The 27,902-nt window shown below is 46.5% G+C and overlaps 1 protein-coding gene across 3 annotated transcripts in view; it reads left to right on the forward strand.

The window, feature by feature from the left end:
* The first annotated feature begins 1,815 nt into the window (after positions 1–1,815).
* The window catches only part of msrab (methionine sulfoxide reductase Ab), a 31,737-nt gene continuing 5,650 nt past the window's right edge, over positions 1,816–27,902 (forward strand). The window contains exons 1-5 of one of the 3 annotated variants that reach the window (XM_076748622.1): positions 1,816–2,222; positions 8,012–8,080; positions 8,239–8,358; positions 11,773–11,877; positions 23,272–23,378. In XM_076748622.1, coding sequence (XP_076604737.1) covers positions 1,958–2,222; positions 8,012–8,080; positions 8,239–8,358; positions 11,773–11,877; positions 23,272–23,378 — 666 coding nt within the window. In that variant the 5' untranslated portion in view covers positions 1,816–1,957. Of the gene's footprint in view, positions 2,223–5,186; positions 5,441–5,989; positions 6,096–8,011; positions 8,081–8,238; positions 8,359–11,772; positions 11,878–23,271; positions 23,379–27,902 lie in introns of those variants that run through there. The other 2 variants (XM_076748623.1, XM_076748624.1) reach the window with 2 other exon arrangements.

Here is a 27,902-nt window from a genome sequence, read left to right on the forward strand (position 1 = left end):
GGGATTGCAGCAGGGTGTGATGTTATTCTGGCTTGCAGGATACAGGAACAATGGCCTGGATTCTTTGTTACTAGTAAATTGGCTGGTTCAGAGAATGCACAAGAATGCTTTAAGTCCTGACACATAAATAATCATCCTCATTACAATCGCATTGCTGGTCTGGCTGTAGTGGATAAAATCGCATCTGAGGGTGAGCTGACCAGTGCAGGCCTGTGACTCACTGGAACTTTTTCTGGGGGGACATTTTGCCTTTAATGGACAGGTTTCTGTGGAGAATCGGGCAGTAAATGTGAGGGCAGAGCGAGAGGGATGTTACAGTTATGTTTCATGTGTCTTCAACGACTAGGCCAGCAGGATTCCAGACTCTTGGTGACTCTTGTCCACAACTGTTGATTTATTCTATTGTTGACTGATGGTTTCATATATAAAATATCAGTAAACAGTGGGAAAATATCCACCAGAGTTTCCCAGAGTCCACAGCGGCATCCCTGCCTTGTTTTGTCCAACCAGCACCCCCCGAACCCAAAGATGTTCATTTTATGATAAACAGACAAAACCAGTAAATCATCACATTTCTGTAACACAGTTTTTGATGACTGAGCCTCATCATACCAGACTGGTTTATCTGATATCGCCGTGTTGTCGTTGTTTCTGCAACATTACAATTAACGTTGCTGCAGGACGATCACTGCAACTGCCTGAAAAGTGACAAAACCCACAGAGGAAGCAGGTTATGGTGGATAAGAGGGCACTGGTGGATCCCATGTGCCACTTACTGTTGCCTTGTTATTTTTAATGCACTTAGTTTGATGTTGTTATAAGTTTCATTTTTTCCAGTTTTCTGTTGTAGTTTGGTTACACAGGCATCAAAACTACTTACTTATTCTTAGAAAGGCTAACTTCTACCATGTGTGTATTTTTCTGTTCATATACTCAACTGAAAACAGTACAAATACACAATATATTTAATGTTTTACCAGCAACATGTTTCAAACAAGTTGGGACAGGACACTTGTTCCACAGGTAAACAGGTTCACCGGTAACAGGTGATAGTATCATGATTGTGTATGAAAGGGGCGTCCCGGAAAGGCTTGTCGGTAAACACAGTTTGTTTGCACATGACAGCAGTCTGTTTTTATTTCTTTCACAACCTTTTTGGAATCCGGTTTGTACAACTTTCTGTGTATCTAAACTTCACCCAAGATGACGTAGCATGTTCGGTCGTGGAGTTTGACCTCAGTGGTAATCCATGGAAATACCATCGACTGAGCAGGTAACTTGACGGCACATATATTATAAATGAAAGTAATTAAGTTTTATGACTTTGGCATTTGTCAGCAGGTACGACCAAACCAACCTGATAGTTGGGTGTAAAGAGCAGAAAATTGTGTCTCCAAAATGATGTGCTGTTCACCATCCTCCACCCTACAGGTGTAGCTACATATTATATCACAATAAGTGCTTTTTAAAGAAAAATGCACTTTTCAGGTTTAAATGACAAAAAAACAAAAGATACAGAGACTCAACATGGAGCAAATCTGAGATGTGCTTAGTTGGGTTTTACATGGACTTCGGTATTTCCATTGTTGTGTGACAGAAACAACACAACCAGTTTCCTCTACAGACGCTTTTTTTTTTTTTTTTTTTTAAACATCTGTATAATACATGCAGGGCTTGAGCCACTTCGCAGGCTGTTAGCCGTGGACACGCATGTAAAATGAGCCACAAAGAGAAAACTACTCATCCATACGTCCACACTCCAACCTGATACGACCAGAAGCGCCTCCCACAGAACGAGGGCTGATAATTGGCGCGAGCTCATTTGCATGCAGAACGGCGTGAATATTTATTTAAATTTAATTTCGTTCCCGCACACGGTGCACTGTAGGCTTTTGTGCCAAAGTCATATTAACCCCTTGATTAGTTAATATGCAGTGCACGACGTTGCCCACGCACGATGAATATTCATATTGACTGCGCTTTCGCCGCCGTCTCTCCACCCCTCCCTCTCCACGGCGTGAGACGCCAACAGCGCGGCGCTATGGAGGCATCCCGGAAGACGCTGCCATTTTCACGGTTGTTCTCCCAAACACAAACACATACCGTCTGGCTGCTTCTGGTCTCCGTGTCGCTCGCTGCCGCTGACTCAATGGCAGATAAAACTCAGCTGCCGAGCAGAGACCGCGCTCTGAAAGGAAGAGAGGAGAAAATGGTCGTGGCAGGTAAATGACACGCGGTGACAAGTTATATCCATGGTGATGGGAGCTGGCACGAGCTGACCGCTGGCAAACTGTCCACTTGCTCGCGGTGCGTGCCATAAAGGCACGCCAGTGACCTTAGCAGAGTTCAGGTAGAAAAATACCTGAAAACTGTCTCGTGCTGTTATTTAACAACAAAAATAACGGGTGGATTTCAGTGTTTAAGAGCTGTTGTTAAGTAGTTTTTGAGTTACAACTCTTTAAGACGGATATATTTCAATAAAGGTAAGCTGTTATTTAAATGCTAGACAGAACAGTTGCATCTCATTAAAGGCCTACTGTACAAGAGTCAGTATGATGTGTTCCTCAGTGAAGACTCTAAGTTTGAGCCGCCTCTGCCTCATTATAACACAGGTGTTTGAACTTTTTTTTTTTGTGTGTTTCCATTCTGCACGAAAGGCAGACAGGGTGAAAACCTGATCTTAAGAAATCACAGGGATCAGGGTCAAAACCGTTCTCAAGTGTGTGTCTGCGGTGCAAAGTGTCTTCACTTGGCAGTCCTCGACATGAGGAAATTGAGACTTCTTGGCCAACAGCATTCTTGACACAAGTCCGTTAGATGAAGGTTAGTCCACAGATCAATCTGGAGCTCACCTGTCTGTTAGAGAGGTAACACTTCACGGATGTGATTTCATATTGAAATGACCGTCACAACATGTATCAAAGAGATGTTATTACAAGAATATGTTGAGAAAAAGCAGAAGAAGCCAAAAACTTGCAGCCTGTTGTACCATTTGTGATTTCTGCCAGCACTTTAGTGTTTGTAGTTAATATATTCTTTGTTCTATTTTCTTAAATTATGCAAAAAAGAGTTCATCTACCACCAGACTTTAGATGAAGCATTGCAAACACTCAGTTCTCTGCGTTATGTTTTCACACAGTTTATCCTCATCAGCAGCGATTTCTCCCTTTGAGTTATGGCCATGGGAACTTAATCTGGCATACTTAACCTTTTAAACCAAGTATGCCCAAGGTGCATTTGCTGCAGTGCTCATTAGCCCGCTTGGTGTTTTGCGATTTGGTTTTTGGGCCTGTAATGAAATCTCTGAGGCAACCACAGAACCTGAAGTGGCAGCCCGTTGGGATGTATGGTGGGATTGTGTTACAAATAGTTGACGATGAAATCCGGATAAAAGAAATCTGTGTGGATCAACTTCTCAACACTGTCAGACACTCAAAAGAAAATATGCTGTTCGAGGTAGTGCTGCTTTTAAAAGGTTTAGCTGCTTCTCTTAAGTGAAGATTTGAAACCATTTTCTCAGTTTCAGTGCACATTCTTTCGCTCCCTGTTTGCAGTTTCATCCTGTCAGTACCAGTCATACCTGTCCGTTTCATCCTTTCATTCAGATTTTTAATCAGACTATTTTGGGACAGGTGCGACAAAGGCGAGACATGGTGCTATTTGTACCTGGCCCCTGCCTTCACCTCCTCAGACTGAGGCGTCCACAAAGTGCATTGTGGGAGCTGGGTGTGAGCGCATAGGAGGAAGCGGTGCCGCAGCGTCCAGGGGCCCATCTGGGCATTATGCGCATGAAGGCTCCGCCCCGTCGTAAGTTCCTGCTCCGTCTGTCGAAGCAGCTCGGAGACACCGCATGGCAGAAATCTGTTCCTCCCCTTTCACCGTGGGGGGCGGCTTAGGTGGGGACGGGGTTGTTCTGCTGTGTGTATGTGTGTGCATGCTTCTGTGTTTTTCAGTGTGGGCTAGTAAGCATGAGAAATTTAGGCATTGCGAGGACTGTCACCACAGATGCCCTGTGCAGTCCCAGCTTTGTGTGTGTGTGTGTGTGTGTGTGTGTGTGTGTGTGTGTGTGTGCGTGTGTGTGCGCGCGCGCACATTTGTCCTCTCTCACTAATTTTGAAAGTTGCTTGTCCAGCCTCTTTAAAGAAGCTCCTTGTTCCTTGTTCAGACGTCCCGTGTCCCCTCCCTCACTCCAGTCTGTGTAACGTACTCTGTGACCTTGGCGAGAATGATCCAGTGGCAGATTGGTACATGGTAGGGGCACAGTAGCTATTATTTTGAGTCAGTGCAGGATAGACTGCCAATATTTCTTCCAAACAGGATGGGGGAGGTCAGCTGACCAAAATCAATCTCTGTTACATGCTTCGCTATAACTCTTTAAAGCAGGTTCATGGCGAAGATATATTTCTGGCATCATTTCTCTCTTGTTTTCCCATCCCTGCTGTCTCCAGATGCCCTTGCTTTTTTTATTTTTATTTATTTTTTTTTTTTTTTGGCTTTTGCAAAAAGCACAGAGGGGAAGAAAAAATATGCAAGTAAATGGGAAAGCATGCAAATAAAGTATGCAACCGGATAAACAAATGAGGGAGATTTTGCTCGCTGATGAGACCCTGAATAGTGCACCATGCCTCTTGCCCAATGCATGCTGGGATGTGTCACTGTAGAGTATAAGCGGTATAGAGAATGGGTGGATTTGCTCTGGCGTATCTGCAGAGGCAGAGCGTAAAGCTACATTTTACTGTGTAGTTAAAAGCAACGTACATTTATTAATTTGTGCCAAGCAGGTGGAAGCCATCGCCCTCTTTGCTCATCCAATTGGTGTTTGAGTAAATATATATGAGCAGGCCACAACAGGATGTGCCGCCATCTTGCTGGAAGGCGATAATGGGGCCAGAGCTCTTCTCCATAGCCACTGTTTGCTAGTACGGAATGGGTTTAAAGTTGTCCTCTTCAGACTTTAGACAGGTTTCCTACCCTGAGCATAGGCAGCTTTAAATGCATGTATCACACTACCAAGTTGATTGTTTCAAGGCCACAGCGGCATCATTTTCTTTGACTTACCTCTCACTGTTTTTAAAAAAATCAACCACCTCCCACCAATCTTTCCTCTTTCCTCCCCTCCCCTCCTTTGCCCCACTCTTTCTCGCCCCTACCCCTCCTCCCATACAGCAGAGGGTAGTTGGCACCAGTATAAAGCATCACCCTCCTCCGACGACTCGTGCCTGACTCTCTGCCAACCTGTGTGAAGCTAGAAAGAGGAAAAGCGAGAGGGAGGGAAGAGGAAGAGAGAGAGGGAAAGAGAGAGAATGGATTTTTTTTGGAAGGAAATAAACAGAGCAGCCTGGAAATCGACCTTTCTGTTACCAGTTTTGGCATCCAGGGACAGTACCTCTCCCGTTTCTCTGCATGAGGGGGCAGCAGCGCTTGGACTTCAGTTTAACGGGTGAGAAGCAGGGGACCACGGGTAGAATCGAAGGGTAACAAAGACTAAATACCCGCCGAAACAAGTCAAACTGGACATTATCCGCTGTGCAACAGATAGATTGTTGTGCCCTTGACTGATAGCAACCATGATACAAGCAAAGTGGCGGGGCGCCGGGTCCGATGTTTTGGTTCTGGTCCAGCCGCCTACAAACACCATGCTAAAAGCAACAAAAGGTGACCAAAGTATTCCGCTTCAGTCCCGTTGTACTGTATAGCCTGCACTGCGCTTTTCAGATATCCTCGAAAACAAAGGCGCACAAAAGAAATTACGCCCATATCTCATCCAAGTTGGGAAAAAAAATCCTTTTCATGAATCCTTCCCCCATATTCAGCCTGTTTTTCTTCTTTTGTAAGCTCAGTCAGTCACCCTCCCTGCTTGTTTTTTGTCGTCCTCTGTTCTTTCTTTTGCTGGCGTAGTGAGGCAGCGTAGTGAGGGTATTCAGCCAGTTCTTTCTCTGTGCCTGTGTGTGTTAGGTGGGGTAATTCTGGCAGAATGGGGTGTGGGCGCTAGGGCTGGCAGGGGGGAATGCTGGGCTAGGCACAGTGAAAGGAGCCAGCCTGGCACCACCTGGACCACTGCCAGCTGCTCCATGGGAGAAATACCCACAGCAGAGGTTGGTGCGCGAGTGATTGTGCGGCTGATTGCGTGCAGTGCATGTGTTTGTAAGAGGAGAGTGAGGGATGATGGGAAGGTGGTGTGAGGAAGAGAGTGTGAAGTGAAGATGGAGAGCAAGCTGAGAGAGACGAGAGGGCGGGGAGGTTTGGCTCGGAGTTTGGCTTCTCTGGACAGTGCTGTGTCGGCGTGTTCTTGGCTGTCTTCATTTTTACCTCTCTTTTTTTTTTGTTTGTTTATTTGTTTGCTTGTTTGTTTTCCCTGTGTTCTCTCTTGGATGAAGTGCTTGGTCTTTTTATATAGCGCCTGAAGGCATGGTGGTCTGAAAGCCAAAAGAATCCTTCACTGCCTTTCTGCTACCCTCATCTGTTGCTTCTCACTGGCTATTTACTCCTTTTATTGTTTTGGCAGGCTGAACTCTCCTCCTCCCACTCCTCCTCCTCTATCGCACACTTGTCTCTCTCTCACTCTCTCGTTTTCTCTCTCCATCATTTGGCAACTTCAGTACTTTTTATCTCCGGCCAGAAAAGCAGGACAAGAGGGTGAGAGTGAGCAGAGGATAGAGACGAAACAGAAGAAGGATGAAGATTTTTCCTGTCCTCCCACCACCTTAAGTCCCCCCCACGTGGACGGAGAATATTGAGCCAGTACAGTCACTGACACAGATGTACTCTGATTGCAGCTGACTGTGCCCGTGAACATGACCTGGCAGTGCCAAACAACCTGCTGCTAAAAGACAGAACTGTCGCACAACAGGAGGGCAGGAAGGGACTGCCTGAAGGCAGCCAGGCCTCTGTGACATTTCAGGAGTCCTTCATGCTACTGCAATCTGTTACTGCACAGAAAAACCAAACAAGTTTGTCTAATATCTCAAAGTGCCCTTAAGGTGGCACACCAAGACAGGTGGTATCAGCTCAAGTGCTGCGCCGCTTCTTTTGCCGCCTATCTTCTTCAAAACACTTGTTAATCTTTAGGGTCCAGGCGTGCCATCGTTTCCTTTCAGCGCTTCCGGCTTTACAGTGAAAATCAGCTGCAGGTGATTGGTCTTTGTCGTCTCAGTTTGAGCTCATCTCGGGCCTATCAAGAAAATGAACTATTATGCCTCTATCAGATTAGAGATTGTTTGTGTTCAGGTCAGTGTCGCACATCACACACCCGAGTGGCCAGAGAGCAATCGCACATTGAACTTAGAGCAAGCATCCATTATTGGTATGTGCCTAAGCTCTTAGTGCACCCTGTGGCCTGTTTATCTGTAGACTAATATTAGTGGTTGCAGTACAAACCAGCCTTGCTTAGTGGAGATTTGCACGCTAAGTCACCTCAGTCTTCTTAAACCCTAATCCTCCTCACACATCTGTGGGCTACACACACACACATACACTTCCTTTTTAGCGCTCTAATTCCATGCAGCACAGTTGGCAGTAGAGTGCCACGCCCCCCACCCCCCCGCCACGTCTTATCACTCCAGTTTGTTTTACTTATGACGTATTTTTAACATGGCCAAGATTAGGACAGCACTGGGTCTGTTTGCGAGGCCCTTCCCTGCTCGTGAAGTTACACAAGGGCGTGCCCCTGAAATGCCACCGTTGGTTCGCTTCATGGATGCCCAGCGGTGCTAAGCCAGCACTTGGTATGCTCCGATTTGGAGACGTACAGTAGAGTTAGAGCGAGATCAGGAAATAACTGCGTGATTGTGTTTAATTGTGGGTATTGAGGAAAGGACAGTGGGGATAGAATGGCGGCCGAAGCTGTGTAATCCCTTAACTGTCTTCCCGCACAGAAGCTTCTGCCTCTGATCCGCTGGCCTGCGTTAGCCTGTAACGAACTTGCAGACCTGTGAGGCCTCGCTGAGGCTGCTAATGGGTACTGTTGAAACACTGTTATGATTTCACATTTACACACTGTTTCCCTTCACAGACAAGCATGCAGCCAATGGGAATCCCACTGTGGAGCCTTTTCCAGAAGGCATGGAGACCATCATGTTTGGTGAGACTGCACAATCCCACATTTCTGTAATCACAATCAACCCACTGTGGAGTCCTCTGTTAGCAGTTTGCGGTTATTGACACATTTGGTTGCCACTCTGTGGATGGTACGGTGGCAGGGAGGCACTAATACTCTGTCTGCATGCTGTTTCATGCCAGGTATGGGCTGTTTCTGGGGAGTCGAGAGACTTTTCTGGCGGCTTCCGGGGGTCTTCTCCACACAGGTGGGCTACGCCGGCGGCTTCACACCGAACCCCTTTTACGAAGAGGTTTGCACAGGTAATACACTCTGCACCTTGAGTGTGTGTTTGCACATTTTTACGTATGTACACCCTCAACACTTTGATATATGTCACCTGATTGTGCTCCCTCCCTGTCAGGAGGCGCCGTGCGTTGGCAGGACATTTCTCCCTGAGATCAGTCAGGGTTCAAGAGACCAAAAATGCAAAGGGAAAAGAAAACGATACGGAGTCGGAAAGGCTGTTTAAAGTACAGCGCTCTCATCCTCTTGCCGCCTTCCCTTCATCTGCAGTCAACTACTCAGAATGCACTGCTCCAGATGGGCTGTACCCCCCATCCCCACCCCCCCATGACCTACTTGTAAGGATTGGGCTCTGTGCTGTGCTGTACTGCGGCGTTTTTGCCAACAGAGGTTACTGTGTATGAAGCGCCATAGATGGGCTTCTTTCCTTGAGACTATGATTCAGCGAACATGACAGAGGAGATACAAGCTTGAATTCTGCATGTTTGCTTTCAGAGCTGTTGAAAATGTTCGGCTGAATGTCGACGGCCGAATTTGTTTCTGTTTTCCTCAACGTGAGATTCGAATGATTCATGTAGGTGCTGATATATAATTGAAATGAAGATGTCTAGCCATGTCTTATTCTGTGTGCCTCTCTTGTGTTTTCGGAGTCATGAGCTGTTAGTTGGGGGCTTCTCCATTTACCAGGGCACATCATTACAGGCGGGCATGGAGTCTAGGTGCAGGCGCAGCATGGGGGACATGAAGAGGAGGGGAAAGACGCTTTGGGCTTGGCTGGCAGACTTTCTGAGCACAGCCCTTCAAGGGATTGCATGTTTCCTATCTGTCTGCCTCTTCCAGTCTCTCTTTCTGTCAGCTTCCCAGCAACAAGATGGTCGGCTATGAAGGGGGATGGAGATGGAGACAGATGACAGAAAAACGGAGATTGAGAGCTGCGGCAAGTGAGGGAGCGAGTAAAATAAACTTTTGAGGCAAGAGAAAATTTGAGGGGGGAAAAAAAAAAGTGTGAGAAAGAATGGTTGCCTGTCCATCGGCTGAGAGAGTGCAGGCGTCGCTCCAGTGGCCATGACGGAGCAGAACACTGCGACGGCGTGAGACCGAGGAGCTGTCAACACAGCCAGGGCAGGACAGACAGCTGGACGGACAGACAGACGGACGGACAGAAAGAAGGGGCTGATGGAACTGTCAGCAGAGCCAGGGAAGGATGGAAGGACAGGCAGATAGGTGGATGGTCTGACAGACAGAAATAGGAGTGGATTGAGGTGCAGTCAAATTTGTCTTGGGAGGACAGACGATACAGACAGCTGAGAGACGGATGGAAGGGGGATGCTGTTACCAATCAGCATATTTTATCTGACTAATTCAGAGTCCACTTTGCAGTGCAGAATCAAGAGTTCGTGCTGTAACCTTTTGTGCTTGCACAGTGTTGCATGGGGTTGGATCCAACAATCTTCATACCTAACTGCCAAAATAGGCTGCTGAGGGTGTCAGTCTCTTCCAAAACGACCCATGTGATGCTTCCAGAGAGGATTCGTATCAGTGTTTTCTGCTCTGCCAGAGTTTGGGCGACTAAAACTACTGGGGTTGGGGAAAGATTGCACTCACGGTTCAAACATTTGCTATGCAACTAGGCATCATCTACGGTCCTCTGTGTCAGAATCACCTGTTTTGATGATGCAGCCACCCACCTCCATTTTAAGACAGTATAACAACGCCGTGCTGCAAACATTTTAAATGTTTGAACAACCAGTGCTGTTGTTTCTCTGGTGAGGACGTTCTCTTCGTGAAGTTTTTCTGTATCCAACCGCAGAGAGCAGTTAAACAAAAAAGGCCAACAGGATGGCATGGTGATTTGGGAGGTGGTTTTATTCACCCTGCTGAAGTGTCCTTCAGCTAAACATTGAATCTCTAGCAGCTCTAGTGGTGCTGGTCTGCATCACTTCTCAGCCTTTCACCCCCTTCAGATGGGACAAGCGTGGAAAATCATTGTGCATGTTCACCTTTTTTGTGAGCGAGTTTCGCTGTGTTTTTTCTTTGTTCTATTTTCTGCCATTCTTGTTGACCTTCCTGCTAACCTACAACCCGACTCACTGCTTGCTGCGACCACAGTAAATCGTATGCGTATGGTGAGAGCTGGTGTCTTGGAGGCTGGCAGTGGAGGGCCGTCAGCTGATCAAGCTCACCTGGGCCCTTGGCTGTATTCGCTGGCCCGTGTGCGTCCTCCACCTGATGTCCCCCCTGCGGCCTCTTTTGCTTTTACATGTTCAACACCTCCTCAGCACACATGCCACACAGCCGTGCATCGCTTACAGGGTCAACACAGCTGATTTCCACAACCTATTGTTAAATTGTGTTAACCTTTGTTTTAATAATTAATTAATAATGTCAGTATGTATGTAGTAAAAAAGGTAGACATACATTAATACTGTATAGTATGTTCTTATTATATATATCTTATATAAAAAAGGCGCAGCATCAACGGCTCCAGTAAAAACTGACTATTACAATGTCGGATACTCATGACAGGCTGCTCGTATCCACTGAAAAGTGTGCCTGTTGTTTAGTTAACAAGTGTTTAAACAGGTGAAGTCTTCCCTGTTCATTTGGCATGAGTTGATCCTTTAGGTGTGCCAACTGTCTTTTAGAGACAGGAAATGGGTCTCAGAATTTGGCAGCCCTGCAAAGCACTTAATGCATCTGTCTGTGTGCATTTTTATGGACTGTATGTGTGTGTGTACACCTGCGCATGAGTCTGTGTAATGTGTGAACAAGAGAAGGGAATGGCTACTACTTGAAGTCAGCGCCTGTGCATTAACATTAAGGTGTGCTTTGAGGTGTGTGGGTGTACCTTTTCTGCTGTGAAAGTGTGTGTGTGCCTGCACCTGCACGTTGGACCTGAAGTGGCCCCCAGTTTGAGAATGCCTGCAGGCAGCTTGTTGAAGCTTTGGGGTCCTGGCAGCTGCAGACAGGAGCGAGAGTCGGTGTGCTTTTGGCAACTTTCACCATAAGCTCCAGCCTTTACTGTGCCCTCTCTCTCTCTGTCTCTCTCTCACTGTATCTGCACCTCTCTCTGCCACTCTCTCCTTTACTCTCATTGTGCCATAAGCGATAACATGCTCTGTGTGGATTCAGCCTGAGTGTCTTTTATCCATGGTGCATGAACTCAATGACACGTACACCAAACACAAGGATGCTATTCATAATCTCTCCACTGCTGTTTTCAACAGGCACTTTTTGAACTGTTTGATAAGACATGCAGACATCGCGGTTTTGGTTTTAGTCCGTTGTTTCATCCAGCAGTTTTCAGCATGTAGGAGGAAAAAGCAGAATGATGATGATGAGCAGGAGGAGGGAGCAATGAGTCAAACTGACGTCGTAAAAACGTCACACAACTTGATTCTGATTAATGCAGCTTGGTGATTCTCCTTCAGGTCTGACGGGTCACACCGAGGTGGTGAGGGTGGTCTTCTCCCCTGAAGACATCAGCCTTGAGGAGCTGCTCAAGCGCTTTTGGGAGAGCCACGATCCTACACAAGGTAGTGACACACACACACACACACACACACACACACACACACACACACACACACATAAACACACACAAAACCCAAAAGTCGCCCTCAAATAAGACCCGTCCCGAGGGGCACGGGGTGTATTAGAGCAGAAGGATGATGCCCAGACGTGTGCTTCATGATGGGGGGGAGGTCTCGTGGGTGTAAGTCAACGCCAGACAGTGCTAATGTGTCTGAGATCCAGCCATCCATGGAGAGACACACCAGTGTGGTGCATGTTCAAGCCCTAACTCTAAAAAAAAAAAAAAAAAAAAAAAGAAAGAAAGAAACCCCTCTCTCTGTGTTAGAGCATGCGCATGGCGTGTACTTTATCCAGTGTAAACCAGCCTTTTGTCATTCGCTTCACATATGGGCTTCTGACTGATGCAATAATGATCCTTAATTTGGTCTTTTCTGGCTTGAATAATGTCGTGAATTTTTGTTTTATTATGCATAGCATGTTTCATGGGTGGGTTTAATCCCGTGGTGGCAATTCTGAAGTTGTTAATCTCTGAAAACTGATGAAACTCAGGTGGAAACTTAGGTGATGCTGCAACATTTCCCCCAAATACCTCTGCGTTCCGATCCATACCTCTACACTGCATACTGTACACAGTGTGCCGCATATGTTTAACGTCATGGCGTTTGAATCCGGGTCTCCTCACCGCTCCACTTCAATGACACACGTCTCTTCCCCAACAGCCCCCAACCCCCCACCCCTACCCCCAACGGCGACAGAAACCCCATCCCCCAAAACCCATCTCCTGGAGTCTCTTGCTCTCTTGTTTTTTCTGCTCACTGGAGGAGGTGATGTAAGAACATTAATGCACCAGGAGGGTGTGTGTGTGTGTGTGTGTGTGTGTGTGTGTGTGTGTGTGTGTGCATGTATGTGTGAGAGAGAAAGGACAGGCAAAGAGGTTCTCTGCTCACTCATATTGAATGTAGGGAGGGGCATGACAAGTTGGGAAGAGATGGATCAAAGATTCATAGGTCCGACCTTCAGCCTTAAAACAGGCTTGCACACACGCGCGCACACACACACACACACGCTCAGTGACATTGCCCACATCAGTTCTGTCATCTCTTTTGCATCTGTCATGGTTGTTTTCTCGTAGACTGCGTGACCTAAATACACTACATTGTCAGCCATGTTTGTCCAGCTAAATACATACATTAGCTGACACATCAGCTGTGTGTTTGCATACGTTCCTCACATTCCACTTCACCTGCGCAGCTGGAGGCGGGCCCACAGAACAGAAGCAGGGGGGACAGGAAACGGTCAATATTGCGGTTCACTCGAGAACCACATCATCCCGATCAGATGAGATTCTTCTCCTGTTCACCGTAGCCAATGGCAGAGACATGTCTTACTACGGGCAAAGGCACAAACAGAGTCGAGCCGACACGCCACGGGGCAAAGGCAGTGGGGCCAGAAGAGTAGTCATGCATTTCCCCTGACTCACTGCCTTGTCTCATCTCATGTTTTATTAATAGCATGCAGCTTATTGACTATGCACTCCGCTAGTTGTGTGTGTGTGTGTGTGTTTTTTTTTTGTTGTTGTCACAGTTAAGACCAGGCGACATTTTCTGAAATAACCACAAACTCAAATATACATTCTTCTTTGCCTGGGAGTGTTGCTGCTTGTTGCGCGTGACTTAAATGCTAGTCCCTGCCGTTTCTCTCTCTTCTCTCAATTCTGGGTTCACGTGTAGAAGAAATTCCTCTGATTTGACAAATGTGGCGTGGAGTGGTGGAAAGGGGCCCGCTGGCTGTGCCTTCACGCATGCTTAAGCTCCAATTTATTCCGTCCACCTTAGAGCTGGGCTTAAAAGAGAATGGAGAAATTAAGGAAGTTCGCTCTTTTCCCTTTCAACTGCGCAGATTCGCCAGAGATCGTCATATATGGAGACGAGCCCAGGAACATTATGAATTCTGTTTTCTCCTGACACGATCAGCACGGAGCCCATCCTGGTTTATATATACACACTATGTTGGAGTGCATGTGGAACTATCATGTACAGATGCATATTCAGCTGCATGCAACACTTCTTTTTAATGCGTGTATGTGGGTGTGTGTATATGCAAGCGTGTATGCACATTGGTGTGTGTATGTGTTTTGAGATCTGTGCCTCTCTGCTTTGCCTCAGTTCAAAAGGGTTTAGTCCCGACAACGTGATGTCGGGCTGCGTCAGCTCCACCAATCCCAGCCTGGATAGCAACATTAGCAGCCAATCAGAAACTCCCAGCAGCCTTTGCTGCGTGCCCTCTTTCCATATTCAGCAACACTAGTCTCAATCTGCTGGCTTCCCTGGGATGTTGCGTAAAGACCCCCCATTCAACACGCTCCCAAATTATAAGTTTCTTATGTATGCGTTAGGGCAACTCTTCAGTAACAAACCTTCACACGTGTGTGCACGGAGAGACTCGAGCACACGTGAACTCTCAGCAGTTGGAGTGACATCTGCATGTCAGAGGGCAACAGCCGTTCTGCTTCATCATCGGGCTTGAAAACATGATTTGATGTGTTTGGAATGATCACGCACATCTTGCTGTTCTTTCACACGCTGCAGATCAATTGTGCACACATTTCCATACACAAGCATACTGTTCACTTCACATTATGCACAAGTGCTCATTATGCCTACTCATACACAGCTTTACTCCATTTGTGCGTACATGCGAATAAGCAGAACACACACACACACAGGCACACATGCTGTGCATGCAGAGGGTGCACACAGCTGCACCAATGGCACGTCAGTTGGTTTACTGGGTACTTCCTTGTTACAGAAAGTAGGCCCTGTTTCACTCCCTGTGTCCCGGTGGAAGATACAAGCATCTTTTCTGGCCACTTCTTCACCCTGCCAACCTGCCAGCTCATCCCCGCTGCTCTGCTCCCGTGGTCGGCCTGCAGCCCTTTTTTTTGTTCCCTAACCTATTCAAACATAAGGTCACTCCCCTTCCTCTCATCCCTTTTTCTGTGATTTCTTATGCCTCCTTTCTCTTCCACCCTTCACTCCTTTCCCACATCTGTTTCTCCACGTTCTTTCCTCACTTTCCCGCTCTTCTCCCGTCTCATTTCTCCCCCACCTCACCCGTCTTACCTGCACCCGCCCCCCTCCCCCCACCCCTGTCCTCTTTGCAGTGAGCGGAGCGGAGGGGCGAGTGTGTGAGCAAACGGCCTGGAGCCCGTCAGCACATCCGCAGAGCAGCGCAGTGAGTCGACCGCTCCCCGAGGCCATCCGCTCATCACACAAACACACTCGCATTCACTCACTCCACTTTTATCTCTTAGTCACTCTCTCCTCCCTGCTCCTCATCCTCCCCCACCCCACCCCCACTATTCCCCGTTCTCCTGTCTCTTCCTCCGTCCCCCCGCACCCCCGCCGCCCTTCATCTTAACAACCGAGGCTTTTCCCCTCCTCTTTGTTTTCTCCTCATCTCTTTTCCTCTCCTTTCCTTCCTCTTCCCTTCTTCCCTCCATTCTCTGTATTTTTTGAGGCCATGCAGTATTTATGGCGTGGGCTGCTGATGCTGCGTCAGTGAACAGGCATCGCAGGCGTATGCCGATGCACACACAAAAACACGAATGCACAGCTAAGATGGCCGAGGCGGCTTTCCTCATTTGGTAACGTCTGCACGTACATGCACCCTCACCCTCGCAGGTAGACGTCAGTGGAGTCACACGGGTCTGTTAAATAGGTAAATGCAAAAATCAGTGGCCATTTTTATTCATTTGGCTTTTTTTATTTGTGTAAAGTGCGTTGTGTGTCGCTGCATAAGGTTTACACTTAAAGCTTATCACATAGAGTAGAGGGCTTATCACATGTCACACACGCATGCATGGGGTCAGATCACAAAATAGACATAAATCACGCTGTCTTCCATCTGCCAAGTCACGCTGGTGGCAGTTACTTTCTGACAATTAAGATGAGCATGAATATTCCTTTTATATAATATCTTCACCCCAGCTGGCTGCGACACACGTCAATTCCCAGTTGGGTTACCCCCGTGTCCCCCCCGTGTCACCACATCCCTCAATTTAGGGATGCCCCAGCCATCTAAAGGCAAACCCCGCAGGAGGTGACCTTGACCCCTGACCTGTGACCTCTGCCACCCCCCACACTTCTAACCCAACCCCGTCCTTCTCCACCGGTTGGCTGAGAACGGCGTGCTCATTACCAGGTGTCAGTTATTACGCCCTCACACACGCTGACGGCCCTAATTTATGGAGATTGCGGCACGTGTGTGCACACTGTGGGGGTTGAGTTGTGTGTGTGTGTCCATTTGATAATGTTTAAGTTATACGTGTTATAACTTATACATCTGTTTACTTTCATTTTCAAAATTCTCAGCATTTTTTTATTTGCCATTTTTGCGCACTTGTTCACCTTAATAAATATACTCTCACAGATGAAGCCTTGATTGAAAGAATGAGGAAGAAATACATTTTTAAGAGTTATAAAGAAGAGCGAGCAAAAAAAAACCCAAATAAGATTCCCACCCGATTGCTGATTAGAGACCTCAGAATCCGTATTTTGTGTGATAATGTCTGATACATGTAACACACACACACACACACACACACACACACACACACAATGCACACGGAGCCTAAATATTTTCAGCGTTAATTTCAGGCTGTTGAATTGACACATCACACAAAATCGTATGTGCTGCATTAAAAGATTTCTGCTCAGAACTAAGATGCGCAGCTTTTGAAAACTTCATTCCCTCTAATAGAGTTAGTGCCTACAGGGAAGGGAAACGCACTCTGGACAGAAATTCAACTTATAGTTAATATTATTATTAATTTGTTAGATGATATGTAAATGTGATAGAAATTGAACTCTGTGTTCCCAAAGACTGATAAAGGATTACGCTCGAAATGTTCTACATATATTTGCATCATTCGCTGAAGCTCCTGACCCGAACACTAGCTGAAATAGAGTCGGGGCAGTGGCACTTCCTTTTTTTCATGGCCAAATATTATCATTTGTCATATTTAAATACGGGGAATTTAACATATGCTCTTATTCGGCCCGATTTGAGTACAACAGTAGAACAAGCTCTACTTGTTCGATTTAGATGCAGCTAAAAATAAACAGCGTAAGGGCCAGAGCCACAGTGCTCTGACAACATGCCCAGAACCATGAAGTGATCATGTTAGAGAGCACTGCTCCAGTAGAGAAGATAAAATAGAAGCTAAGGAGGGGGATAAAACAGATTTTTTAAAGAGATGACGATACTGCAGTAATCTACATGGTGTGCCTGTACACCTTAAGAGTCATACACACACATACACACACACACACACGTGCATAGTGCTGTTGCCAAGGCACACACCGCTCTGCTGTTGGTTTAAGGTTTGCCTCCGTATGTGTAGTGTCACCATCTGACAGCCAGCAGAGCATCACTTTCTGTTTTGCTCTGTATGTTTGCATATGTCACATATTCACTCCCCTTAGTATAGCATACATCTGTGTGTTTGCACGTGCAGGCGAGTGTATGTGTGTGTGTCCGCTGGGGATGCTCTCACCATCCCAACTCCGTACTCTGCCTCTGTCTCCAGCGCGTCAGGAGCAGCTTACATAAGAACAGGGCAAAAATAGCAGCTGAGAGGGGAGAGGAGGAGAGGGCTCTGCTGGCACGCACACAGTCGTAACGGGACCGCGGGGCACGGCACAACCCTGAGTACTATCACGCACGCACGCACACACATGCACACACACACAAAGGGAAGACTGCAGTTATCAGACATTACGCTTCTTTTTTTATTTGTGCTGTACTTTTTTGACAGAGTCGTAGAGATGATGATAGCTGGTCAGACTCCATCAGCGTGGAAAACACCAAATAATCCCCGCTGATGTTCCAGCTTGGGAACAGAGTTAGTGTTCTCTCTCTGGACCTGAAGTGGCTGAACAAGTAGTACATTGTGTGACAGTGTAAGGGGGGAGGGTGCAGGTAGGGGGTAGGAATAAAGAGGTAAAAGAGAAAGAAAGAAAGGAACTATGTTAGATTGTTCATTAGTGCTCACTCTGCTGCAGTCTAATTGGTACGCACTGCCAAGTGCAATAATTCCGAATTCGCTTCAAATGTTTTTCCTCCACGCTCAGAAGGACGCAAAAAGTCACCAATTACACAGAAACATTTCTTAATTGCAGACACTGACGATAGCTTGACTGCTGAAATGTTTATTCTTTCGTCTTTGTAATTAAATGGTGGTGGGGGATTTTTTTTTTTGCCTCATTTGCAGTCTTTTCTTGTTTTACATCTTTTTGAGCGCTGAGTGTCCCCCTGAAATACAGAGGGAGGGAGGCAGCTGAAAGGAACTGAGGCAAAGGAGGGACAGACCTCACAGAGGTGGAGAGGTGAGGCCAATATCTCAGCTCTTACAGTTGTTAACGGATGAAGGAGTGTAAAGAGACGCCATGGGAGAATAAGCCGGGGTCAGGCCAGCGCTTCTGTGGAGGGGAGGGAAGAAGTTTAAAGCGTCGGTACAGTGCTCCCGCTCTTTGCTGGCCCGTAATAAATTTTCATAGCAGCCAGCGTTCCCTTTTAATCTGATTACCTTCTCACTGTTTCATCTATTTATTTATTTATTTGCCTGCAACTTAAAATTGCAAGTCTGGCTGTTCTTTGTGCATCCGCCTTCTTTCGCCGCTCCTCAAACACACGTATGCACATATGCACATGCAGTAAGAGAGAGCAAGGAGTGGAAAAGGGGGGGGGGGGGGTGAAGAAACAGCCAAAGACAAAAGGTGAATGAGCACAATTTGCAGAGGGAAGAAGTGAAGGTGAAGTTGGAAGTGGGAGAAATAGCAGGCTTTTATCCCCAACAGCCAGCAGGGACAAGCTGAGTGGTGCTTTTTTTTCCTTTTTTTTCGCATGCAAGGGTAAACGCTGGAAGAGATTTTACAGACTTGCAAGAAATCTCGGCGGGTTTAAACACAACAAGCCCAAAAAAGTGTATGCATGTACGTTTTGTGTACGCAGGTTTGTGCATGAAAGTGTTTTGGAGAGAGTAGCTACTCCCACTGAGACCCTACCACCCTCCCACTTTGTCTGATTTTGGTTTCCATTTGCGTTCAAAGGGCTACTTTTAAATTTCCTGATATAGGGAGGGAGCATTTAATTAATATTTTTGGCTTCGTGGGCGTAGGTCAGTGACCCTGAGAGGCGGTGTGTGTATGTGTGTGTGTGTGCGCGTGTGACCCGTGGCCCCTCCCCTTCTGTCCACCCCCCATTACCCTCTGCTTTCAGAGGCAAGGCTCTCATGCATAATGCAGAGAGAACAGGGAGGCTCTCATTAATAATTACTGCCGCCTTTGATGGATGGAGAAAATAACGAAGGGGGCTGTTAAAAATGGAGAGAGTGAGAGAGAGAAAGAGGGAGACGGCAGAGGCGGGAGGGGGGAATCGAAGTTTTTTGGGTGGTATTTGTTGCCGTTGTAGTTCTTTGAGGATTGAATGCTTATGGGGATGCACTTGGACTTAGTATAGTCAAAACCAGGGCCGGTGTTTTGGATGGTGGTAGTATTTTGATTGGGGAGTAACTGCTCTTCAGATGGTGGAGGGATCTGTGAAGATGTGATGAATCTTAATTGTCTTTGTGTTGGAAGCGGCTACAACCACTCAAGGGTGTTTTGTCTCTGACTTTTCTCTGATATTCTGTATCATTCACCATTTCTTTGTGTGGAAAAGCCTTTGTCTTCTTTTCTTTTTTTTTTCATATGAGATATTAAACATTGTTGTAAGGTAGAAAATAAAGAATTTGTTCTTTTGTGAAATAGCTTTAATCCATTTACAGCAGTCTGACTAGTAGTTTCATGACATGTGATGTGTATATCATATAAGTTTTCCTCATTAATGTGCTTGTTTTATTCACACATAATCCTGCACATGTGTATGCAAGCATAGCTGTCTGTGTTGGTGTGTGTGTGGTTGGGCTGGTCAGAACCTCGGGGTCAGCGGGGAAGGTCAGGGGAAACTGCAAAGCTACAAGACCCCTGCCAGCCAGCCAATCAGAGTAAAGGCTCTGGTGGACAGCCAATGGCAGAGTGGCTTGGTGGCCTTTGATGGAGGGGCCACCATTAGCCTCGTCACTGAACAACAGCGCTGGGGGCAAGATGGCCGACATCCAACACTGCAGAGGTGGAGAGAAAGAGGGTGAGGGTAGAGATGGATGCAGAGGCAGAAGGGGACAAATGAGTGAGTGGACTGAATTGTGGTGTAGTACAACAAAGACAAAATAGATGGAGGGGATTTACATGAGAAAATATATGTTTGTGAAAGAGTAGAATATAAAATCAGGTATGTTTTTGCTAGCAACTACCAACATAACTTCAGGAATGACAATGGTGGTCTGTAGCTTGGTCCACACCAAACTGAAATATCTCAACAACCATTGGATGGATTGCAATGAAATTTGGTACATACATACACATGTATGTGTGTACCACATGATGAATTGCAGTCATTTTGGTGATCTTGACTTCTCATCTATCTGCATCAACTGGTCAAAATTGTGCTCTTGTTTATGACCAAAAACCTGCAAAACTACCGACATTCCCACCAGCCTCAACTCTGCTCAGTTTGCTTTGTGCTAACTAGCAAATGTTAGCATGAGGGTTGTCGATGACTTGAGTCATCAGCTGAGAAGACCCCAAGTGGACTCGCACTTCACTTTTGTTTTTTGCTGTATGGTTGCACCGCCTGCTCCAGTCCTGTTCTTGTGCCACCCATGCACTAAGCTTAGCATTGGTTTCAGTTCATTTAGGTTAGGAAACTGCTGACAGAATTCTTCAGGAGTTAGATTATCATCCATGGTCCATCAAGGAGTTGCAGCTATCAGCAACACACCACACTCCTCTCCGACACTCTCAAATTGGATAAGATCCACCTTCTTGAAGCTTGACAACCAATCAAAAATAACAAGTGACAACCTGTGATCATGACATTCATGGCCATGTTGGCATTTAGCACCAAGCACCGCTGCGCTAACAACATCGGCGAGCCATTAGCGTGGCTGTACTAAAAATACAAACACATCCACCAATAGACGTCAAGTCGACGGATCCATTCATTTTCCATGGAGACCAGGAGATCTGGCCATGTGGTGCATGATGGATACGGCATGGCAAGTTCAATGGTTTAATGTGAAAATGGAGGGAAAAGACAGAAGATGGACATTGTGTTGTGGTAAAGTGGCCATTTTGACTGTAAACTACTTTAGTAGTTTATTAAGAGAAGAGTACATATAGTCACTTTAAGATGATCGACAGCTTTGGGCTGCTGCTAAAGGTTTTAAATGTATTTCTGATAGAGCAGATATTAAGGGAGTAAGATCTGTGTTGAACAGAGACTAATGACATGCAAACATTTTGTTCAACACTGTAATCTCCACAACTTTTTAAAAAAAATCAAAATATTTAAACAACTCAAGCATTTCATATTGTTGATGGAATTTCCAGTGAAGCGAGTTCTCCGAGGCATTCAGTGTGCATCGGAGAGCGGGCGACGTCTGCTTGTCTGCTCTGATTTGAATGAAGGCCAGATGAATACTTATAGCCATTATATCTGAACAGACCGTGTCGCAGATAGGTTGTGACACTCTATGATGTAAGGTAACATTTAATCTGAGGAGAACAAGATATGCAGATCGCTGTGTCGGGGAGATGTCAGCATCTTGTGGCTCCGGCTTGTCTGCACATTTATTGAAAATCAGCTTTCTCACACAATACAAATGGAAAGCAACACATGAGATATTAATAGGTGCAATGTACAGTATGCTGTTTGACAGAATGTGAAACATTGTAAGGCTTATGTGGGCGACAGACCTTATCGCCTGAGGAGCTCCTATGGGGAAGAGCACTACAGATTTGACAAGGGAACACTGTGGCCACATCTGATTGGTTAATAATTTGTTTTCCTTTTTTTATCTAAGGATGTCTTCTGGGCTCTCTGCAGACAGACGTGACATATTTCCTCTACTGTTAGAACACTTCATTACACAAACTGACTCTGACTACCTTTTACCACGCGCTGCAATTTAGAGAGGCACTGTTTTACTAATTTAAAGCCTATAAACATTTTATATTCACAGTGGTTCAGTTGGCCATGTTTAGATTGAGAGGGGTTTCTTGTAGTGACAAACACTTGACCCTAGTTCCCCTCAGCTCTATGGGCTTTTTAGCATCTTTCAGCTCACAGAGTTGGTTTTACAACACGCAAGTTTTTTGGTTCGCTCTCACTGCTCCGCTCAACCTGTTTCCTGCTGCAGCGTACAGCTTTCAGCATAAAAGCAGCGGACAAAGTTAGCAACTAGCTGGTGGATACAGTGGCGCATTTAGCAGCTAAAGAGCCAGAGACTTCCCTCAGGAGTTGGTGGAGAGAAAAACAGAGCTAAAACCTGGAAAGAGGGTGAATGACTTGAATTTGTCAGAAGGATGTAAATAGTGTAACATTGATGTGTAATTAGTCAGCTGTTTGCTAACACATTCACATACCAGTTTTATACAGTCATCACGTCATTGTTGTGTGTACAACTTGGTTTGCTCCCCCCTAGTGGCCAAGAATTGAGTTAATGATGCTTTAAGAAAATTCATGGAAAAACAGACAGCATACAGAAGAGGACTCAGCAGAAGCAGACTTAGCTGGTCCATTGATATCGCCTTTGATATATACCACTTTGATCAGCAGTCACTGGCCAGTAATCAGTAATAATCTGTTGTTCAAATGAACCAAACCACTGTTACCGCCTGCTGGCTGAAGGACAAAGCTGTGAGAGCCTTAAAGAAGAACACACACACACACAGACACACACCCCACTCACCCCAGTCCAAAACAGAAGGCCAAAGATTGAGAAAGACGAGGATTTAGAACAATAGACAAAAGAATGATGCTCGTCAGTCAAGAGAAGAAACAATGGCTGAGTGGGAGAGAGAGGAAGAGATAAAGACGGGGAGCAGCCGGCAGTGGAGTGGTCCACGGATGCCAGAGCTGCTCAGGATTGTAGCCTCTGAAAAGCATACAAGTGATGGCAGCTGTTTGGCCTCCTAATCAAGGTACACTAGGCCTGGGCCTCCTCCAGACACACTGATGTAAAGCTGATGAAAATTTCGACAGTGCCACGTAGATGACAAAGAGGAAGAAAATGCACCCACCTACAAGCCCATACACCTACACACCGCAGGCCTCCCTAATGAAAGCCCGAATCTGCTGTGATCTCTGAATTCATTTGGCTTCATGGATTCAAGATGCCGGATGATGACATAATTGTGAAAACCTTTTACATGCAAATGATGTCTGTGATGATTGTGGTACTTATGCTTGTTTGTGGGGTGCCTTATTTTCCCTTTGTGTGTGTGTTTATGCAGGTATGAGGCAGCACAATGACCACGGTACTCAGTATCGCTCAGCCATTTACACATCCAACCCCACTCAACGGGAGCTTGCATTGAAGAGCAAAGTGGCCTTCCAGCAGGTATAATACCCGCACACACATCACGAGGTTTCATTATGTCATTTAATCAAGCATGGTGTTACATGTAACCAAACCATGTGCGCAGGATGGCAGCCACAGCAGAGCGTCTGTGGAAAAAGTGTTAAAAGATGCGAACAATGGTTAACATTTTTGCTGTTCGTTTAACATGCAACGCATTGCCACACCGTCACACACACCACTCCTGTTAAAGCACTGCAGCTTTGCAGTAAGTTTCAGCAGTGTAGTTTGAGTTTTTTGATCATTCTGTCATGCCAGGAACAAAATCAAAATTATCTAAAACCGCAATATTGTCATAATTTCAAACAGCTTTTTTGCCTGTTAAGCAGAGCCTAGCTTTAGTTTGGCGTTGTCCCAGTTTTTTGAATAACAATCAAAAGCCAGACTCTGGAGTGGTGACCTCTTAGAGTTTGATGCCTTTCAGTCGAACAAAGCCAACTCCGTTAAGTTGATCCTCATCTACATCCCATCAGTGATGCTTTCTCTTAAACTGAAAGAGAGCAAGTGGGTCGATAGGTCATCAAAACTCATTTCTAAAGCTCGTCCCTTCAGCAGCACACGCCACGCGCCTTTTGTTCTGTCATCCAGCTGTCCACCCGTCCATTAGTCCATCTCTCCGCTGATCCCTGCATCCGTTTGGTTTGTCCATCTCTTCCCCCTCTAAATGGTATTCATAGACAAGCTGGCAGGGGGCACAGGGGAGCAAATTATGATCGTCATGGTTACTTAGGGCTCCTGGGGTCAGCAGTCATGGGCCATGGGGCTGTCGTGTTGCCACGGCAACAACCTCCCAACCTTGGCCTTGGGCTGGGGTCAGAGGTGAGAGAGGAGCGGCAGCTGGGACCAGGGAGGTGGTGAATGGAGGGGATGAAAAGCAGGAGCAGGAAAAGAGGGAGGCAATCAGATCAGAGGGCCGTGACAGGCTATCAACTGACGGTGACCCCACGCACACGCACACGCACACGCACACGCACACGCACACACATCACATCACCTGAAAAAGCTCCATAGCAGCAGCTAAATGGACCTTAAGGTGATATTTTTTTGTCAAAAGAAAAACAAGAATGGAAACAAAATCCATGAATGTTTGCTTGCTGCTTTGTTGTCATTGCCCCATCGAGTCACATTTTATTTACATAGTCCATAATCACACATCACAGTTCGCCTCAGGGGGGCTTTACAGTTCGTACAGACGACAGCCTCTGTCCTGAGACTTATTATTATTATTATCAAAAAGTGTCGTAGAACACCGCTGGCATCCCAGTTGATGTTATGAATAATCAGCCTAACCTTTTCTGAAAACCACAGTCTCTGTCGTGTCTAGCTAAGACGTAATGTAATGGCGGCATAAACCTGAATAAACTGGATGGAAACCGAGAAAAAACATCCAAAGTTCAACTGGTTAATATTACAGCACAGAAAAGGCTGCTGTATCAATCATTATCTTCTTGTCACCTCCACACCAGAGAGAGGCTGAGATCCTTAACCCAGTTTACTCTCCCAAAACGCAGCCATTTACTAACATTCAGAGGAGAAACAGCACTCAGACTCTTTCTCCGTCTCCTCCTCTCTCTCCCCACCGACGCTGCTGACACTACCGATCTGTCAGCCTCTTCAGTGGCACCCCAGTTTCATCTGAGGGCCACTGGGACACGCATCTTCTCAAAGCAGCTGACACGCTCTGAACCAAAATGGCAGCTTCCTGCCCTGAAATGGTTGCCTTGCCGCATTGATGCTGAGTCTCAAGAATGCCTGGCTTGAAAATGGCATCTCTACAGAGGAAGGGCTTGCTGTGTGTGTCCGTGTGCGCGCGCGAAGTTGTGTGCGAGCGTGTGTTTTATCCATAAAGGCCAATGCTCTCTATCAGGAGAAGTGGGTGCATGTTCAGTAGAGTGACAAGAGAGAGTGGGTGGAGGCGATCTAAGACGATCAGAGATAAGACAGGCATCACAAAATCCAGATTCCACCCCACTGCCAGCCCGTGACTCACACACACTCGCATGTGCGCACACACACACACACACACACAGACATACATTTGGCACATACACGCACAGCCCAATGAATAATTAACCCATACGAAGAGTCTCTTCTGCAGGGCTTTCAGTTTCTTAACTTCAGCATTGGGGGTGGGTGGGGGGTGGGGGTGAGGAGAGTGAGGCAGAAAAGCTTGTTTAAGCGCGAGAGCAGAGAGGGGGAGGAGAGGGAGGGGGGAGGGAGAGGAGAAGGGGGTTCTCTATAATGAAATTTGAAATTTGCAGAACATCAAAGGCTTCTGTAGCCAAGCCGCTGTGGCAGCAGAGCAGAGAGGAGGAGTGCATCTCTTTCTCTCCCTCTGTCTCCCCCGTCTCTCTCTCTCTCTTTCCCCTTCTATCTTTCTCTCTATCCCTCCCTCTCTGCTAAAATGTGTCTCCCCAGAGCTGGGTGAGGGGGTGGGGTGCGGGTGAGTGGAGGGTGAGAGAGAGAGAGAAGGGATGGGAAGAGTTGATTAGGAGGAGAGTGGTGGTGGTGGTGGGGGGGTGGGTGGGTTAGAGATGGGTTAGGGTTTGGAGAGAAAAATGGAAGAACGGGGTCTATATATATGTGTGTGTGAGTGTGTGTGTGTGTGTATGTGTGCATGTATGAACAATAGGTTTTATCAAGCCAGCTTGAATGTTGCGTGTGTATGCGCACATGCGTGTGTGTAGGGCCTTGGAGGGGTGAGTGTGCCCTCTGATAAGGCATCCTAACTTAATGAGCTTGAAAGGGGGAAGCGAGGGGGGGGGGCGCACAGGGGTTCGGATGATGGTTAGGAAAAAAAAAGGGCGAGGAGGGGCGATCGTTCGGGGCTAGAAGTCTTGAGGAGAAGCTCGAGGGTTGTTAAAACGGGGCACAGCATGTCACACAAGCTCACATCTCTCATGCTGGAAAGTCTTCAAAAGTCAGATTTACCCTTCCAACTATTCCCCAGCGCTCGCATTTTAAAGTCTGTCTGTGCTTTTACATGGAAACCTCACAGTGTTTCTGCTTTGTGCTGAAGTGATCAATAGAGAGGAGACGTTCGACGAGACGGCGTAGGCTAAGATGTAACCGCTAATAGAAAATTGTTGGTGGTGTGTTGCGCACAAATAACTTTTAATTGCCGGGAGGTAAACGCTCATCCCTCAGTGAGATGTTTGTTGAGTACAATGCAGAGAGGCGGCCGCCGTTTCGCAGGAACGCAGGGATGATCTTCTGCGTTTTTCGGGCTTCGGATGCTGAGCTACTTGTTGTCTGCCCTGGAAAAAAAAAAAAAAAAGAGAAGAAGAAGAAAAAAAAAAAACGTAGGAGCGCGCACCGCCTCGCTCAAAGACTGAAGTGTGTGCATCCTCTCTCCCTCTCAAAATGTAGGAGTGTTGGCTTCCTCGCTCACAAAATGTAGGAGCGCTCGCAGAAGATTAGAGCCCAGCTAAAATGGATGCCTGACCCGCGCTGAGAAAGAGAAAGAGAGATGAACAGGGGCAGGGAAGGGCGGGGGGGGGGGGGCCTCATCCTCAGACGCACAGAGGGAGTACACACACATACAGTGTTGTGCATGAGTGTTTTACATATATAACATTTTAGAGAACATCACAGGAACAAGAGGCATAATGTACTCTTTCATTATGTTCTCTGTGCGACCACCTCGCCACAGTGTGTTTTTATCCTGTCATCCCTCCTGATAATCTCCCCTGCTCTCCTTCTCCTCTTCGCTCCATGTCTCCGTGCCTCTTCCTCTGCCTGTCTGTCTCTCCCCTCCGTCCTCTCCCCATCACCCGCGCTCCGTCTCGCTCCCCGAGGTCACGGAGGGCACGCGTGGTGCCGCGGACTCGTCGATGAGTATCACGTCAGGCTATTTCGTGTGTTTTCAGGCAGAGTCGCAGTCGATCCGTTGCCGGCGTCGCAGCGCGCAGCAGCTTCGCTTTCTGCAGTGCTCAAAGTGTATGTATGTTTTTGAGATGTCGACGGGTTTTTTGGGCTCCGGCGTGCAGGCGAGCGGCCGCACTCAGTGTCACACTGGTTTTAGATCTGAGCGAAGGAGATCAAGAGTTTACAGTGTGCAGTGCAGTCAGTTGTTTTTCAATTCTGAATTACTTGGTAGCTGTTCTTTAAGTTTTTATTTCATTTCTACATTTCTCATAGAATCTCTTATTTTACTCAAGATCAATATTTTTTACACATGATCATCTCATATTATGCAATACTATAGATTAAAATGCCCACAATATTATAAAATAGTTCACTTCATCTAGACCCAACATAAAATGCTGCTTTACACACTTATGCATCAGTAATGATAATCCCTAATAATCCAGTATCATAGCACCTTTACATGCAGCATTCAGCTGCCTGATGAGTACTTTTACTCCTGATGGAGTACCTTTTTACTTCCAGACATGTAAAATTCTGAGAATTGATACTTGTAATTCAGTGTTTTTACACTGAGCAGTGCAGTTTTTCTTCAAAGAAAATTCAATCAATATTTCTTCCGCCACAGCTGAAATTATA

The sequence above is a fragment of the Chaetodon auriga genome, chromosome 14 (genome assembly GCF_051107435.1).
Source record: "Chaetodon auriga isolate fChaAug3 chromosome 14, fChaAug3.hap1, whole genome shotgun sequence".
Lineage (NCBI taxonomy): Eukaryota > Metazoa > Chordata > Actinopteri > Chaetodontiformes > Chaetodontidae > Chaetodon > Chaetodon auriga.